The following is an 18,062-nucleotide window of genomic DNA, read 5'->3' as shown; positions in this document are numbered from 1 at the left end:
ATATATATATATATATATATATATATATATATATATATATCGCATTGTATTATCTCCCCCCTACGTTTGCTACCTGATACATTTAAACACAGCCCTGTATCTCTTTCATTTAGTCTGAAGATGTAATATACGAAAGTACTTACTGTCTACAAGTTTCTCTTCTGTGGTTTTATATATACACTGGTAACGTTCTCGCCGCATAGGTTCGAGTCCTCGGGCGTACCACGTTACAATTTCTGCATGCGCCTATATGGCTTAGAATTAAAGTGCATTGTGGTTGACATATATATATATATATATATATATATATATATATATATATATATATATATTATATATATATATATATATATATTCCAGTAACAAACGATATTGTTGAAGCTTATTCCTCTCGAACTGCTCCAACATTATAGAGTACGTGCGTTATAGCTTGTGGCAGATTTTTTCATTTGAGGGGGGGGTGGGGGAGTCTCGAACCGAAATTCGATTCTTTTCGCCAACATCTTCTCCGGCACGTGCGAAATCGAACTGAGCCCACCGACGTCACTTCCCGGATGAAGTGGAAGTGGTTGAGGGATTGCTAAGGGATTTTGAGTGTTTGCTGCGAGGGCGCCCAGTCTTGAGTCGTGTGAGGTTGGGGGGTGAGGTTTATTTCTATTTTGGTTCAGGATTAACGGCAGGATTCGGTCGAGGTTGAGATGCGGGTGCTCTGGGGGAAACGGAAGGGAACGGTGTGGGTGGATTGAGTCAAAGTATCCTAGGGAACGGGGTTCCTTGGGAGTGGGAACTCTAGAGGGTCCGTCAGGATGACGAGGGTGGGAACTCTGAGCATCCGTTGAGATGACGAGAGTGGGAACTCTGATGAATGTGATGACTTTTACAGAAATATTGGAATTGGGGTTGTGATGGTATTGAGGAAGGTAACTGTAACGCCTTTGCCCAGCAGTGGACTTTGAATAGTTGATTGATTGAACTGCAATGGTGGCAGCGGTGGGAGATTGATGGTGGTGGTGGTGGTTCTTGTGTTTTTCATACTTCGTTCCTCTTCCTTCTTCATTTTGCTTTTCTATACTCTCTCTTCGTCCTGCTCCTCGTTAGCGGCGCTTAGAGACTAATAGCGCAGGTTGTCTTGATGGCGTTCAGCGAGGGGAAGGACGCTGTTTTTCTTTTACTGGATGCGATCGATGCAATGTTTTTCCTTTGCTGGATGTGATCGATGATTACGCGCTGACTGCCTTTGCATTACGACCATCGGATACTGGCGCTCTCGGAAGGGGCTTCTTTCCGCTGAGCGAAGTGGGCTAGTACGAAGCCCCTTCTCGCCTCTACCACCTTCACCCCCACCGCTTGCCAACTCCCCCCCCCAAACCCCCTCTTACCCATGTTTTTCCCTCACCGGATCTGATCGATGGTTAATGTTTCCCTCTGTCTATTATCTCGAAAGGCGAAGACCACTTTTTATTCCCCTTCACCCTTTCTTTCCCAGACATTCCGACCCTGAAGTGGATACGATGCCATCTAGGGGCGTGTTTTGCCATTGTAGATGCCAGTTGGTTACTGTTCGCTTGTCAATTACTGACATGGGGGGGAAAAACGAAGGGGGGGAGGGGGAGGAATGGTGCGGGGAAAGGGGGCGGTTTGCGCCGTTGCCCATTTGAGAAGAAGATGAAGGAGGCGGACTGTATGCGGATGTATAGGAGTGGAAGGGGGGAAGGGGGGGAAAGGGGGAGGAGGGAGGGGAGAGGGGGAAAGGGGGAGGAGGGAGGGAGGGGAGAGGGGGAAAGGGGGAGGAGGGAGGGAGGGGAGAGGGGGAAAGGGGGGAGGAGGGGGAGTCTCCGGAAGGCGTTCGGGCGCTCAAAAGAGTAAAGAATGGACGTATTTGTTGTATTAATGCCCGGAAATGTTATGGACTCTCCGAGGTGCTTCTTCTTCTTCTTCTTCTTCTTCTTCTTCCTTTTATTCTTCTTCTTCTTCGTGTGGCCCCAAAAGGGCGCCTGGGAGGGATTAATGTTGTTGGTCCCTTGCGGTCTATGCTCGAGAGGAATATAGATGGTTGCGTTTATGTGACGGTTGTGTATGTACGTGTTTGCATGTGTGCGGATTTGTGTACACATGCATACGTTCATGTGTGCGTGTGTATGACTTTTTTATTGATAAATATACCTCCAGGTTGTTTTACCGAATACTAGATGGAATATCTAGAATTTATACATAATACTATTAACAAATTGACAGTAAGATACAGAGTTCAAGATTTTTTTTTTTTTTTTTTTTTTTCTGGCAGTGTATATGTCTAGTTTTGATACACGGGAAAAGAACCTAGTCCATGAGATCCCTATCTATGTCTTTATCGGTTAAACTTAGATTTGTGTGTAAATAATAATAATAATAATAATAATAATAATAATAATAATAATAATAATAATAAAAGGTTTATTTCAATAGCAGTAGTACACTGACAATAGTACAATGCAAAAGCTGATTAAAAAATATAAAACTTAGAGTATATACACGTTACAAGTTTACATAGAGTTGATTATGTGCACAATGGATGGGATGGCACTGTTTTTGTAGCGGTCAGTCCTTGTGTGTGTGTGTGTGTGTGTGTGTGTGTGTGTGTGTGTGTGTGTGTGTGTGTGTGTGTGTGTGTGTGTGTGTGTGTGTGTGTGTGTGTGTGCGTGCGTGCGTACGTACCTGCTTGCCTGCCTACCTCAGTCTGCCAATCTGTTGTATTCAAAGTATGTAAGTTTGGAGGTGGGGTGGGGAAACAAATTTGCATGTGTGGGGGGGGTGGGGGGCAAAGGGGGTTGGGGTGGGGGGCAAAGGGGGGTGGGGGGCAAAGGGGGTGGTGGACGTGAGGTTTATCCCCCGTTGAGACACACTGCAGTTTGTTTACATTGTGATGCAAAGTAAGGATTTGCTTAAGCCGGCAACCAGAATAAAGGTGCAACATAAATTGTGTCCTTGAGCAAGCGAGTGTATATATTAGGCACCTGAGTTGAGGGGTGGGGAGTCGGGGAGGGGATTAGGAGGTGGAGGTTGGAATGAAGAAGCAGGTGTAAGGTGGCGACAGAGGGTGGAGAAGGATGTGGAGGATGGAGGAGCTCTGTGTGTGGAGGGCATATAGGGACGTGGAGGAGAGAGGCAGGTGTCCTATGGAGGGGAAAGGTTGGAGGAGAAGGAATGGAAGAAGGAGGAAAAGCAGGAGGAGGAGGAGGAGGAGGACGACGGAGTAAGTAATCTGGTAGGCTTATGGAGAACATAATCTTTGTGGAGTGGAATATATATATATATATATATATATATATATATATATATATATATATATATATATATATATGTTGCAGATCACAGAGAGAGGCTCGTGTTTCAAGTCGTTCCACTGAACATTTTCCATCCTGTAGCAACCTTTAATTACTTTATTTTGGCAAACTCCAGCCGATTTAATCCAGATGGTTGACAGATTAGGATGGGGGAAGGGCTATCGATCAAAAGAATCCCCATTTTGTTTAGAATACGCCCCCGGGGATAGGTGGGGGGGGATCCCCCTTATCTGAATAAAATCACTTGGTGTCAAGACACTTGACCATGTAAAGAAGTCACTCAAGAGGTAAACGAAGGGTATTTATTAAAGAATATTAAAGAGTTTGTCAACATACGCACGCGCGCGTTGGCACGAGAGGACAAACAGACTATTAACCAAACAGAACTTTGATGCAGACTTCAATTAGGCACCTCATCAAGGAGGCCACAGATCAATACTTGATTATGGGAAGTCATCGAATATACAAAGAAATATTCTGTGCGTGGTGCGCGCGAAGTCATCGAATATACAAAGAAGTCTTCTGTGCATGGCGCGCGACGTTATAGTTATAGGTGTGATGTAGATGTAGTTAGTAAATGTTGTGGATAATTCAAGGGAAATGAAAGGCGTGTATGGAATGTGGGCGGGGTTAAGGGAAGGCGTGTTAATTGTGGGCGTGAAAGCTGTGTGAAGGCGTTTGTTTCTTCCTGGGTAAATACATGTTGAGTGGGTAGGGAAAATAAGTCTTTGTGTAATAGTGCAATAGTTTTCTGGTGCTACGTTGCTCCAGTATTTTGTTGGAAATTAGGTATAAGTACAGCTAGCCTTTGGAAGTGTGTTGTGTTCTTTGTTCGTTAAGTGTTGGAGTGAGTTAGAATGACAAAGTATCGCGACAGGAGACCATTCGGCCCATAACGAAGCCGAATGCAAAATAATAAATGAATAAATGAATAAATTCATGAATAAATAAATTAAAAAGTTTTGATTGTGATGACATGATGATCTCCTTTATCTTCTCGCTTCTCTTTTTTTGTCCTCTTCTTTTCATCCCTTCTGTTCACGTTTTCCTCATCTTCTTATCGCCCATTCTCTTCCTCTTCTTTCTTTTTTCTCTATTTTCGTATCTTTTTTCTTGTTGCATTGCCTTCTGCATCTCCTCTTTCCTCTTTTTTTGTCCTCTTCTTTTCCTCCCTTCTGTTCACGTTTTCCTCATCTTCTTATCGCCCATTCTCTTCCTCTTCTTTCCTCTTTCTCTATTTTCGTATCGCTTTTCTTATTGCATTGCCTTCTGCATCTCCTCTTTCCTCTTTTTTTGTCCTCTTCTTTTCCTCCCTTCTGTTCACATCTTCCTCATCTTCTTATCGTCCATTCTCTTCCTCTTCTTTCTTTTTTCTCTATTTTCGTATTGCTTTTCTTGTTGCATTTCCTTCTGTATCTCCTCTTTCTACTTCATATGCCCATCTTTCCCTGACCTTATCACCAATCAACTTCCTCATCTGCTTTGGCCTCTACTTCGTCTGTCATCAACTTTATCTTTATTTTTTTCTACTGTCTTTTTCTTCCTGTTCTACTTTGTCTCCTACTTCGTCCTCACCTTCACCTTCTTCGTTTTTATCTTTTCCTACGCCTTTATTTTCTTCTCCCATTTCTCCTCCATCTCCTTGTCCTCTTCTTCCTCTTCCTCCTTTTCCTCTTGTACTTTCTTCTTCTTCCTCTTCTTCTTCTTCCTCTTCTTCTTCTTCTTCTTCTTCTTCTTCTTCTTATTCTATCTCTTCCTCTTCCTCTTCGTGCTGCTATCGTTTTAATCTCTTCTTTCCTTTTTCATACATTCTTCTTTGACTCTCTTCTCTCTCTCTCTCTCTCTCTCTCTCTCTCTCTCTCTCTCTCTCTCTCTCTCTCTCTCTCTCTCTCTCTCTCCCCCTCTCCCTCTTTCTCTCAAATGTTGTTTATTCCTCCTTTCTTCTCTTCTGTATCTTTGTTCTCAGCTTTTGTCTTCAGCTTTTTAATTTCTCGCTTCCTTGTTTGCTATTATCACGAACCTTTTCTCTCTCTCTCTCTCTCTCTCTCTCTCTCTCTCTCTCTCTCTCTCTCTCTCTCTCTCTCTCTCTCTCTCTCTCTCTCTCTCATTCTCTTTTTCCTTCCTCTCGAAGACCCTCCACCCATTCTCTTCTTTATCGAATTTTAGCCAGAAAGACGAATAAAATCGCGTGACAACAGCCGAAGGAGTTATAGACCAGCACCGTCTGGTACGGAAGGAGGTAACCCTGACCTCCTCCCCTGAACGGTGACCTTGACCATGAGCAATTAACTTAATCTCGTTTCTCATTAATTTTTCCTTCCCCCCTCCCCCCCACAAATTGATCCCCACCCCCCTACTCTCTCTGTCCCCCTCTCCATTAAGGCCCCATATACAGTCTCGTCTCTTCCATCTCCCTCCTCTTTCTTAATTTTCCTCCTCTCTTTCTCTTCCTCTCCTTCCTCCTCCTCCTAGTCCTCCTCCTCTTCTTCCTCTCCCTCCTCCTCCTCCTCCTAGTCCTCCTCCTCTTCTTCCTCTCCCTCCTCCTCCTCCTAGTCCTCCTCCTCTTCTTCCTTTTATTCTGCTCACTCCTTATCCTCCTCCGCATGGTCTATCTTTTCCTTATACTTACTCCTCCTCCTCCTCCTCCTTCTCCTCCTTCTTCTCCTCCTTTCTCCTTCTTCTCCTCATCCTTTCTCCTTCTTCTCCTCCTCTCTATGTTCTTTCTACAGGATAGGATAGTGATAGCAGTAGTGTTAGTTCGAAAGTAACACGATAACAACATTTAAAAATCGCTTAGACAAATACTTGGAATCTAATCCGCAGATAAAATATCATCCTTTGCAATAAAATATATGACAACCAGACATTTAATCATAATTGGATTAATCGGATATGATAGTGATAGCAGTAGTATTAGTTCATCTTCTATCGCCTAGTTGCCCTGTTTCCTTAACTGTAGTGTAGTTTAGTTAACACAAACAGCCTCGTTAGGGCCAGTAGGCCTGCTGTTTTTTGTTCTTCCTTTGTGTTCCTTTGTGTACTTTCAGTTGCTGTAGCCGCTGCTCTCCTAACTCCTCTTCCTTCTGGTACCAATAAACTCATTAATGTTACGATTACTGCTTCTACTACTACTACTACTACTACTACTACTACTACTACTACTACTACTAATACTACTTATAACTACTACTACTACTACTACTACTTATACTATCCACAAGGATAGAAGTGTCGGTAAACTAGTGTCCATAACAACAATGCTACTACAATTGCTAGTACTAATAGTAGTACAGTAGTTGTAGTAGTAGTACTACAAGTATTACTACTGCTGCTGCAACTCTTTTATTACCTCTCCTGTCCCTCCTCCTCCTCCTCCTCCCCTTCTTCCTCCTCCTCCTCCTCCTCCTCCTCCTCCTCCTCCTCCTCCTCCTCCTCCTCCTCCTCCTCATCATCATCCTCCTCCTCATCCTCATCATCCTCATCCTCCTCCTCCTCTTTTCCTCCCCTCCCATTCCTTCTTCACACCGCAAGAGCCTTCCCCTCTCTCTCGCTCTCTCCCGCTCTCTCCCGCTCTCTCTCACCGCCGAGGCCGGCCGGACCATCAGTCAGGTCCCTGAAAGAGCCCTGAAAGCTGCTGACGCTGAAATACGGGGACACTGTCGCTCCGCAATTTGCATAAAGGCCCAGGATCCGGGAGGGGGCGAGTGGGTGGGGGTAGTGGGGGGAGAAAGTGTGGGGGGGAGTGGGGGAGAAAGTGCCGGTGAAGGAGAGGCGAGATGAAGAGGGAGAAAGGAGGGAGATGGTTCTTGTCATATGAAGCACGAGTTTATTCTGAAATGTTGAAGACCCCAAGGTAAGGTCAGGTGAAGGGAGGGGAGTGAAGGTCAGGGCTCCAAAGGTCGGTTCCTTGAAGATCAAGGTCGAACAGGTTAAAGACAGGTCAGGGGCTAGGTCAGGACAAGGAAGGGAGTGAAGGTCAGGGCTCAAAAAGGTCGGTTCCTTGAAGATCAAGGTCGAACAGGTTAAATATGACAGGTCAGGGGCTAGGTCAGGACAAGGGAGGGGAGTGAAGGTCAGGGCTCCAAAGGTCGGTTCCTTGAAGATCAAGGTCGAACAGGTTAAAGACAGGTCAGGGGCTAGGTCAGGACAAGGGAGGGGAGTGAAGGTCAGGGCTCAAAAGGTCGGTTCCTTGAAGATCAAGGTCGAACAGGTTAAAGACAGGTCAGGGGCTAGGTCAGGACAGGTCATGTCAGGGACGCAGTAAATCTGGTACTGGACTCCGGATATAACACTCCATCAGAATTTACATGGAACGATCTTCGGAGGTGGTGGTGAAAGCGACGGGGATGGTGTTGGTGGTGAGGGTGGTGGTATTGGTGATACTCTGGATTGTGATACTGTTGGTGATACTCCGGATTTGTGATAGTGTGTTGTAATGTGTATCCGGTGATGTGATGTGTTATAGACTGTATAACTCCTTTTGTGTATGTTTAAGACAGATTGAACATGTTAGAAGCTCTACCAAGGGATTCGAACCCTGACCTGTGCGTGCATAATCACCAAGCCAAGACGCTAGCAACCGAGCTTCGTGATTATGCACGCACAGGTCAGGGTTCGAATCCCTAGGCAGAGCTTCTAAAATGTTCATAACTTCTTTCTTTTCTTTTTCATGACCTGTTACTTTCCCATCCTAGACAAAGAGATCTCTACCATTTTTGTCCACGCCTTTCGTTGGTCTTAGCTGGCAATCATGTCTCCTCTCTCTCTTCTTTCTTCTCGTGAGTGTAGATGCAGTTTTTGTAGTCTTTTATCATGTGATCTACCTACTAGGTTGGGAACCATTTTGGTTGCTATTTGGATTCTCTCTCTCTCTCTCTCTCTCTCTCTCTATATATATATATATATATATATATATATATATGTGTGTATGTATATATATATATATATATATATATATATATATATACATATATTCTTATTCTTTATTGTTATGTGTTTATTTTTATTTATTTATTTATTTTTATTTTTACCGCACCATATCTGCATATTCAAAGTAGGGACGGAATAGGTTCTCCGAGTGATTTTTTTTCATCATCACTCCGTCCGCAAAGTGAAACACTACTGCTATATTCATCACCAGTTTATGACAAATTATCTGTGGTCAACACGACCACTATTTCACTCTTGTAATCATTTCATTTACAATCGAGCAAATTATTGATGGTCTCTGTATTGTGTGTATGTGTGTGTGTGTGATTCACCATGGTCTTGGACCACGTGTTGGACTCGTGATCGACAGCTATTTCCCTCCCGGAAGAGAGCTCAGAGCTCATATATGACCGAACTATGGGTAATGCTGTGACCTTATACGCACACACACACATACCCAACTCCCCGCCCACGAGAGCTGGAGTAACGACTCGCAGCGCAGCGATACTGTAATTATTTAAACCCTGGACGGAATTCAAACCCGGACCGCCGTAGTGGCGGCCGGGAACTTTACCACAGCGCCACAAGTCGTGTGTGTGTGTGTGTGTGTGTATGTGTGTGTATGTGTGTGTGTGTGTGTGTGTGTGTGTGTGTGTGTATTTTCCCCTAGTTTTGTTTTCGTAATCGGAATGTACAGGGCAAGTACTACGCTCGTGGTACCCCGTCCTTGTGTCTTTAGCCATCAAACTAGACTTATATGTGTGTGTGTGTGTGTGTGTGTGTGTGTGTGTGTGTGTGTGTGTTGTGAAGGGAATTGTGTGTGGGTGTGATGGAAATTGTGAAATAGGGGAAGTTGTTGGTTTGGGCGAAGGGTGATGATGTGTGGGGGGAATGAGGGGGAGGGTGGGGGAGGGAGGGAGGGGGAGGGGTCACCATCAGCACCATCAAACCTCGTCCATCGGTTTTGGTGCTCGACACCGTAACTTTGACCTACGGAGGGGAGAGGACAGCGGGGGCAAATGGAAAACAAACGCTGCAAACAAACAAACAATATTTTTTGCGAGATTTAAAACAGCGAAAACGAAAATTGGTGCTTGGGATGGAAACGGTGGGGGCGAAAAGTATCCGCGAATTAAAAAAAAAAAAAAAGGGGGAAAAAAATCCGCGAATGACAAAGATCTGCGAATGACAAAGATCCGCGAATGACAAAGATCCGCGAATTAAAAAGAAATGAGGAATTAGAAAGAATCCTTTTATTGGAAAAGAAAATAAATAAACTAAAAAAGACCAATGACTTGAAAATAAATGGTCCGCGAATTAAAAACTCCCGCGAATTAAAAACTCCCGCGAATTAAATGGATCCATGAATTAAAAACGAAAAAAACAAAAAACGAGCCAATGATTTATGGGTGCCACAGGTTAAACGTGAATACAAGAATAAGCGTGATTTGGGGTGGGGGTGGGGGTGAGGATCTGGCCCAGGGGGCGTCAACTTCACTATGATCATGGGCATCATCATAGCCAAAACCCGTACCATAGCCATGGGCTCATTGGGTGTGGGCTATACCATAGTTATGAGTTTCCTTTTAGATGTAAGCCCTACCATAAATGTTAATTTGACCACAGCCATGAGCTTTCATGGTTATGGACTATACCATGCCCAAGGGCTCTACCGTGGTAGAGCCCACCTTATAGGATAAGGCTTCATTTCGATCATGGGGGTTCAATATACATGTAGTACTCGGATCCCGTCCTACGGCCGAAGCCGTCACCCTTATGATGCGTCCGAATAGTCTGGGGAAGTGGCAGTCACTGGGGCGGGGGTGAGGGCGAACATGACTCGACCGAATAAGGTGTAACTCGGTATGCTGGCACACGGTTCCCAGGCTGGACCAGAGATATGTACTTAAGAGACAGCATAGGTCACGACCAGTGTCTTAGCTGAGTCTACAAATGAAGTTCAGAATCTCATGCACGATACTTCCTCTTCCCTGTCATCCTCTTCCCCTTCCTCCTGTACCACTTCTTCCTCTTCTCCTTCTTCCTCTTCCCCTTCTTCCTCTTCCCCTTCTTCCTCTTCCCCTTCTTCCTCTTCCCCTTCTTCCTCTTTCCCTTCCTCTTCTCCTTCCTCCTCTCCTTCCTCCTCTACCCCTTCTTCCTCTTCCCCTTCATCCTCTTCCCCTTCTTCCTCTTCTCCTTCCTCCTCTTCCTCTTCCTATTCCTCCTCCTCCTTTCTTCCTCTTCCACTTCTTTCTCCTTCCTCCATTTCTCTTCATCCTCTTCCTATTGTGCTCTTCTAAGTCCTCTGTCTTTCTGTCTCGTCTCTCTCGATACAGTTCCTCCTCCTCCTCCTCCTCCTCCTCCTCGTCTCCCTCCCTCCTCCCTCTTCCACTTCCTTTTTTCGTCCATTCCTTTCCTTTTCCATTCTCCCTCCTTTCTTTATCTTCTCTGCTCTTCTCTGCTCTTTTTCATCCATTTTCTTTGGTGCTCTCTTTCTGCTTCTCCTTGTTGTACTTTTCTCCTCTTTTCATTCTTCTGTTCCTCTTCATATTTTCTTTTGTCCTTTTTTCTTCTTTGTTCATTCACTTTGTTTATTTTCGTTTAAACATTTTTCTCCTTTCATTTGTTTTTTCTTTTAATTCTACACCTGTTTCACTTTTTGTTTATTTTTATATGAACTGCATATGTGTGCAAAATCAACTAAAACATATGAATCTGTTTTCCCTAAAAAAAAGCGTAGACTCAGAGGTGACTTGATACAGGTTTTTAAGATTCTAAAGGGAATTGACAACATCAAAAGTGACAAAATTTTCACACTGAATGAGAATCCGACAAGAAATAATGGTCTCAAACTGTCAGGAAATAGATTTAATTTGGAAGTGGGTAGAAACAACTTCGCCAACCGTGTAGTTAATGAATGGAATAAACTTCCTGCAGAGGCAGTGTAATGTAGTTCAGTTCGAAGCTTTAAGAATCATTTAGATAAACACCTAAGCAAGATGCTGTAATGACTATCATTTATTTTATATTATTTGTTTATTTGTTTTGTTATCATTTGTCTGTTTATTACTATTTGCTTGATTCACATTTATTATTAGTTATATGTCAGTTTATTATTGTGAGAATAAACACCGTGTGAGATCGAAACCTTTATTGGTACAATAGTATCAATAAAGGTTTCGATCTCACACGGTGTTTATTCTCACAGACTTGTCGGCTTTTGCCATTGTGTTTCAGTTTATTATTATTTACTATTTACTTGTTTGTTTATTATTTAACTATACCTATGCATTTATTTATTTATTTATTTTATTATTATACATATTATTGTATTTTTATTTGTTTATTTATTTATGTATTTACTTATTATTATAATTTTTTTCGCATCCGACCTAGTTATGGACCAAAAGGTCTCCTGTCGGCATGCTCCTCCTTTGTAATCCTTTATATACATGTGCATATTTATCCCAATGATTTTTTTATTCATTGAATTCTTTTATCTTTTTTATATTTCACATATATCTTTATTTCCTCCTGCTCTGTCTTGATCAGGAAGTGTTTCGAAACGTAGTTATCGTCACACATAGTAGACATGAAAATCGTCTTAAATTTGCCTACGTAATGACAGTGGCACACTATGCGGCGTGGCTGGATGCAGCCAGATGATGGACAAGTGCAATTAGCTTAATAGAATCACCTTGATATAACGACCACCCTCTCCCACCGCGGTTAGAATACCATCATAGCCTTTCGAGTCAAATGACTCGTAACGGAGACTCTGCCACAGCCAACAGCAAGTCGTAACGGCGGCGCCGGACAGTGTGACGCCGTCCTAAAATAGAATGTCTTCAAAGAGGAACTGGTCTGTAACATGTTCAACTCAATAGAGTCTTGTTTCGGGAAAAAAAAAAACGCCTAGAGGAATTCAGAAAAAAATACCTAAATGGCCAAAATCGTAGTCATCGTGTTAAGAGATGGTCTGCCGTTACATACACCTCTGCTGACGTCATACGGAAGTCGAGTCCTCTCATTGGTCCTCGTGGTCCCATGGCCCCGCCTCCTGCGAACTTGGTGCGCGCTGATTGGTTGGCTAGTGACCCAGTGGTTTTTATTTGGGGTTTTAAGTCAACTGAATCGAAATTTGATGACCATACTATCGCCCTGTTCACACTATCTGTCTCAACCGTCGTGGTTTAAACCCCCTACGGTTGAATTAGAGTGTAAGTCAGTGGAGGCGTTCACACATTACCGCGCAGTTTTTCCTTGATTATGCGGTTTCCGCGCGATTCAAACCGCTAATGTGAACAGGGCCTTAGACACGTCAGTCTAAAGCTTTCTGACACGCCGGGAAGGAGCCACCCTCCGGAATTGTGTCGGAAGTCTGGAATGTCTGAAGACAAGTTAGATGATATCTGGAACGTGTCGGAAGTCGACATATTTATATTAGTGTCGTATGTGAGGATGTGTCGGAAACAGCTTGTCTCTTTCTCTTCTTTTTCTTCTTCCTTTTACTCCTCTTCCTTCTACTCTTCTTCCTCTTCCTCCTCTTTCACTTCCTCTTCCTCCTCCTCTTTCACTTCCTCTTCCTTCCTTTCTTCCTTCTTTCCCTCCTCCTCTTCTTCCCCTTTCTCCATTCCCACGTCCTCCTCCTCCTCCTCCTCCTCTTCCTCCTCCTCCTTCTCCTCCTCCTCTACTCTTCTTCCTCTTCCTCCTCCTCCTCCTATTATTCCTCCTCTTCCTCCTCTTTCACTTCCTCTTCCTTCCCTTCTTCCTTTTTCCCTCCTCCTCTTCTTCCCCTTTTTCCATTCCCTCCTCCTCCTCCTCCTCCTCCTCCTCCTCCTCCTCCTCCTCCTCCTCCTCCTCCTCCTCCTCCTCCTCCTCCTCCTCCTCCTCTCCCGCTCTCAACGTCCAGCCACGAGCAATACATCATCGTAGCGTGTCACACTGGTTGCCCTGTGCCTACTGGCACTCTTATACATGCACGTGTATACTCGTACACAGAAAAACATTCACACACACACACACACACACACACACACACACACACACACACACACACACACACACACACATACACATACAGAAACTGCACGCACACACAAACACACACACACACACACACACACACACACACACACACACACACACACACACACACATATACAGAAACTGCATGCACACACACACACACACACATATACAGAAACTGCATGCACACACACACACACACACACACACACACACACACACACACACACACACACACACACACACACACACACACATATACAGAAACTGCACGCACACACACACACACACACACACACACACACACACACACACACACACACACACACACACACACACACACATTTTCCTTCTTCATATCTTCCACTTTCCTTTCGTTGTTTTCTTTATTTCCTTCTTTCCCGTCTATTCCCTTTTCTTACCTTTTCTTACCTTTTCTCCTGTTCCCTTCTTTTCTTTCCCTTTCCTTTCTTTTCCTTTCTTTTCTTTCTTTTTTCTTTTATTTACTTTCTTTTCCTTTCCTTCCTTGCTCTACCCTTCCCTTCTCTTCCTTCCCACGGGTCAGATATATTTCTTCTTTTTTTTCGTGAACTTAACAAGTTCTTAATTTCCTTCTTTTCTTTTTTATTATTTTCTTATCCTGCGAGTCCACACATCTCCTTATTCATCAGTTATCCTCTTCTTTCCTCTCTTTCTTTCTTTCTCATCATTCTCTTTACACACATTTCTTCCCATTCTCTTCCATCTCCCACATCACTCAATCGTTTTATGCGCCTTAAGGGGCTATCACACCGGGCTAATTTTCCTTCGACTTTTGAAGCAGATTTCCAGTCCGCAGCTTTTGGGAACGGAATCAGATATGCTGGAAGAAAACAATTTCCCTCCAGGATATCAAATGACATTCTATGTAAATTGTTGAGAAAAGAAAATAGTTCACCAAAGTGATTTGACGGCGGAAAAAGTGTTGGAGGTGGGCCATATCACCGATTAATCGGAGGTTGGAGGCAAAATAGCTTAGTGTGATGAGCCCGTTATATGTTTTCGACGAGTGGGGTTTAGTGGGAGGTCTTCAACCTAATAAGATCGGTTAGCGCCAGCTAGTATGATCTTAAGGAGTCTTCAGACTTGAGGATTTAAACTCATCCTCTTCCATTTCTATTCCTCTCATCCTTCTCCAACACTATCCTGCCTCCCTCTGTCTTCTCTCAATTTTATTTCTTTCCTTTATTCTTCACTTTTTTTTTTAAGATTGTCATTCACATTCTTCTCATCCCTCGTCATTCCTCTTTATGCCTCCACGCTTCCCGATTTGCGAATTATCTCGATTCTTTATCCCCCCCATGTACATATCCCCTCCTTCCTTCCCCCCTTCTCTCGCCCCTTGTCCTTCCTCCCCTCTTCCCCCCCTTGTCCTTCCTCCCCTCTTCCCCCCCTCCCCCTACAACGTCCAAGTCGGTTCCATTGTTCCTCCCAAGGCAGCAATTTCGCTCCCATTCCGGCTCCTGTAATTCCCAATGTCACCTGGACGGGAATGGGAACAGGTGATGGGAATATGGATGATGACGTATAAGGGTCGGTCTCCCATTGGTCGACGCGGGCCCGAGGTCGACCAATACCGTGCGGTGGTTACTGATGATGACAGAGGAGACTCGGCACCTCATTGGTCGTTAATTCTTTCTAGTTCACTAGTCATGACTAGTATTAGAACATGGTGAGGCATAGTAGGTCATCGTAGGGGATGAAAGATGGGTAGGTTGCTATCTCTTTATAGTGGAGTCATTTACATACGAGCCGATTTTTGTCCCTTTCTTTGTGTGACAGTTTAATCAATATTGCTATGTTATGTATCCCATTCTTATTCAGAGTAGACTCTTTAAGTATTTCCAATTCAACACACACACACGCACACACACACACACACACACACACACACACACACACACACACACACACACACACACACACACACACGTACACACGCACACGTGTGTGTATACATTATATATACCTTGAATATATATATATATATATATATATATATATATATATATATATATACAGTATATTTCTAAACAGAAATGTAGTAGCACCGGTTTCGCTCTATATATATATTGTATACAGTATGTACATATACACGTGACAACCTTTTTTGAATAGCTCGTCGTTGATGTTTGACCCATCGCAGGTTCTCAATAGACGACAATCAACAAGACCCCAATGACCGGAAGGTTTTTCGGAACGGCCATAGAGTCTGTTCAGTCACGGGGGAAGGAGCCTCTGAGGACGGGGCGGAAACGCTGAATAAAGAATGTATATATACATACACGCTTGGTCTGAGCTTCCCGAGAATCGCGAATTTATACACAGGTCGAGGTCTCGAAGGTTCTGGAATTTATGGTGGAGTTCGGAGCCGCGAAGAACCATGAATTTATGTAGAAGCTTGGCTCGGCCTCGGGCCGCCATCCAGCCTCGTCATACAGCTGGGGAATTCCTTCGGGGTCCATCTTGGCTGTGGGGGGCAGGGGACAGGGATGGGAGGTGGTGGTGGTGGGTTTGGGTAGGAGGAAAAGGGGGGAATGGGAAGGGATATGGTTATATATATGAATATATATATATACATTACGTATCATGTTCTGACCGAGTGCCCTCGGCGGAACGACTGGGCCGTGAACCAAGTCGTTTCGTTTTGAAGGGTCGAGATAGCATGGTCGGTAAGGCCTTTGTCTTATAAGACGTAAGCCGCCTAGGCAAGGGTTCGAATCCCAGCGGATGAGTCTATTTCCAAATATATATATATATATATATATATATATATATATATGTATATATATATATATATATAATATATATATATATATATATATATGCGTAAATAACCACTAGGAAAAGTAAACTAACGAAGCAGAGCGCTTTCGTGTAATTACATCTTCAGTGCAGATACAAAGAATGAATTACACTGAATTAAACTGAAGATGTAATTAAACGAAAGCGCTCTGCTTCGTTAGTTTAAATTTTCATAGTGGTTATTTACGCATTTGTGAACACACGCTCCTAGTGTTTTTATTGCATATAATATATATATATATATATATATATATATATATATATATATATATATATATGTGTGTGTGTGTGTGTGTGTGTTGAGACATTGTGACAAGTTGAAAAAGGTGGAAGAACCTACAAGCGAAACCGGTCTGGAATAAACTCGGAACGAGACCCGTGACTCTCTTTTTCCAACATTCCTCTGAAGTGCTACAAGCGAAACCGGTCAGGAATAAACTCGGAACGAGACCAGTGACTCTTTTTCCACCTTTTTCATATATATATATATATATATATATATATATTTATATATTTATATATATATATTTATATATTTATATATATTTTATATATATATTTATATATATATATATATATATTTATATATATTTATATATATATGATGAAGTTTATTCCTGACCGGTTTCGCTCTATGCTTCTATATATATATGATTTTTTCTTTCTTTGACGATGGAGAGGGAAGGGAAAGTGTTAAGATTCTTTATCAACAGCTGGATCGATTCCTTGATTAACCCCTCGCATCTTCCAGAATACATCAGGCAACTCGCCAGGAACTCTTCTCCCCTGCGTCAAGGTTTTTCTGAGAACGTGGGGGGCACTGTTGGCTCCGCATTGAGAAATTATGACGAGAAAGTCTTCATGTTTATGCACGCCGCTTTTGAGGACTGTCTTATGTTGACCTTACTTTGAAAAAACTTCGAAATGTTTATCATGTTTAACCACCTATTTAGCATGTTAATAAGGTTGCGAGTGAAGGTGCCTACACGTGATGGCACTACTCGCCCTTCTTCGCGCCTCTAATAGAGGTGCAGCCCTGTGTACTAGCATTCGGTTCCCGGTCCAACCCCAGGAACTTTACTTAGATATTATAGAATCGTCTTGTGGGTTCCTGAAAATGGAATTTGAGGTTATAGATTTTTTTTTTTTTTTTATATTGACCTCACCTACCCCTGCTAGGTCACAGAAAAAGTCATAAAATTGTTTGAATGTTGACCTAACCCACCCCTGTTCTTCCTTCGCAGATCCAGCCCCTGGTAGGACCACTGGAGGGAGGCACTCTGGTAACCATCGAAGGCAGTAACCTGGGACTTCGCAAGGAGGACGTGCTCGGCAACGTGTACATCGGTGACGTGCCATGTCACGTCCACGACTACCACGTGTCTGTCAAGATCACGTGCCGGACAGGACCTGCCCCTCCTCAGGTGCAGGCCTCGGGCGGCGGAGACGTCGACGGTGGCGAAGACTTGCAGTATTCGGTGCGGGTCACCACTCCAGCCGGAACTACACAGTCCTCGGTGAAGTTTACTTACACAGTGAGTATCGAGGACATGGCAACACGTATACTAGGTGGTGTGCGTGTGTGAGTGGGGGAGAGGGAGAGAGAGAGAGAGAGAGAGAGAGTAACAATGTAATGTGCATGATGTATACAGTCATTGTGTATGTAAAGTGTGCGGTCTCTCTATCTCGCTCCCTCTCCCCATGTGTGTGTGTGTGTGTGTGTGTGTGTGTGTGTGTGTGTGTGTGTGTGTGTGTGTGTGTGTGTGTGTGCATTTATGTGCGTGCCGGCGCATACGAGTTCAGGAATGAAAGTATTTGGAATGGCCGATGTGTGTGTGTGTGTGTGTGTGTGTGTGTGTGTGTGTGTGTGTGTGTGTGTGTGTGTGTGTGTGTGCACGTGTGTATGTGTGTGTTTATGTGTGTGTGTGTGTGTGTGTG

General features: G+C 43.6%; 1 protein-coding gene across 1 annotated transcript in view; it reads left to right on the top strand.

The window, feature by feature from the left end:
- Positions 1-18,062, top strand: part of LOC143037023 (plexin-B-like) — a 264,227-nt gene that overhangs the window by 167,588 nt on the left and 78,577 nt on the right. The window contains exon 5 of the mRNA XM_076205126.1: positions 17,369-17,659. Within this exon, the coding sequence (XP_076061241.1) occupies positions 17,369-17,659 (291 nt within the window). The remainder of the gene's footprint in view (positions 1-17,368; positions 17,660-18,062) is intronic.

The sequence above is a fragment of the Oratosquilla oratoria genome, chromosome 21, assembly GCF_046742065.1.
Source record: "Oratosquilla oratoria isolate Oo_2021 chromosome 21, ASM4674206v1, whole genome shotgun sequence".
In the NCBI taxonomy this organism is placed as follows: Eukaryota; Metazoa; Arthropoda; class Malacostraca; order Stomatopoda; family Squillidae; genus Oratosquilla; species Oratosquilla oratoria.
The sequence above is the reverse complement of the archived record's forward strand: the minus strand, read 5'-3'. Positions and strand labels throughout refer to the sequence as shown.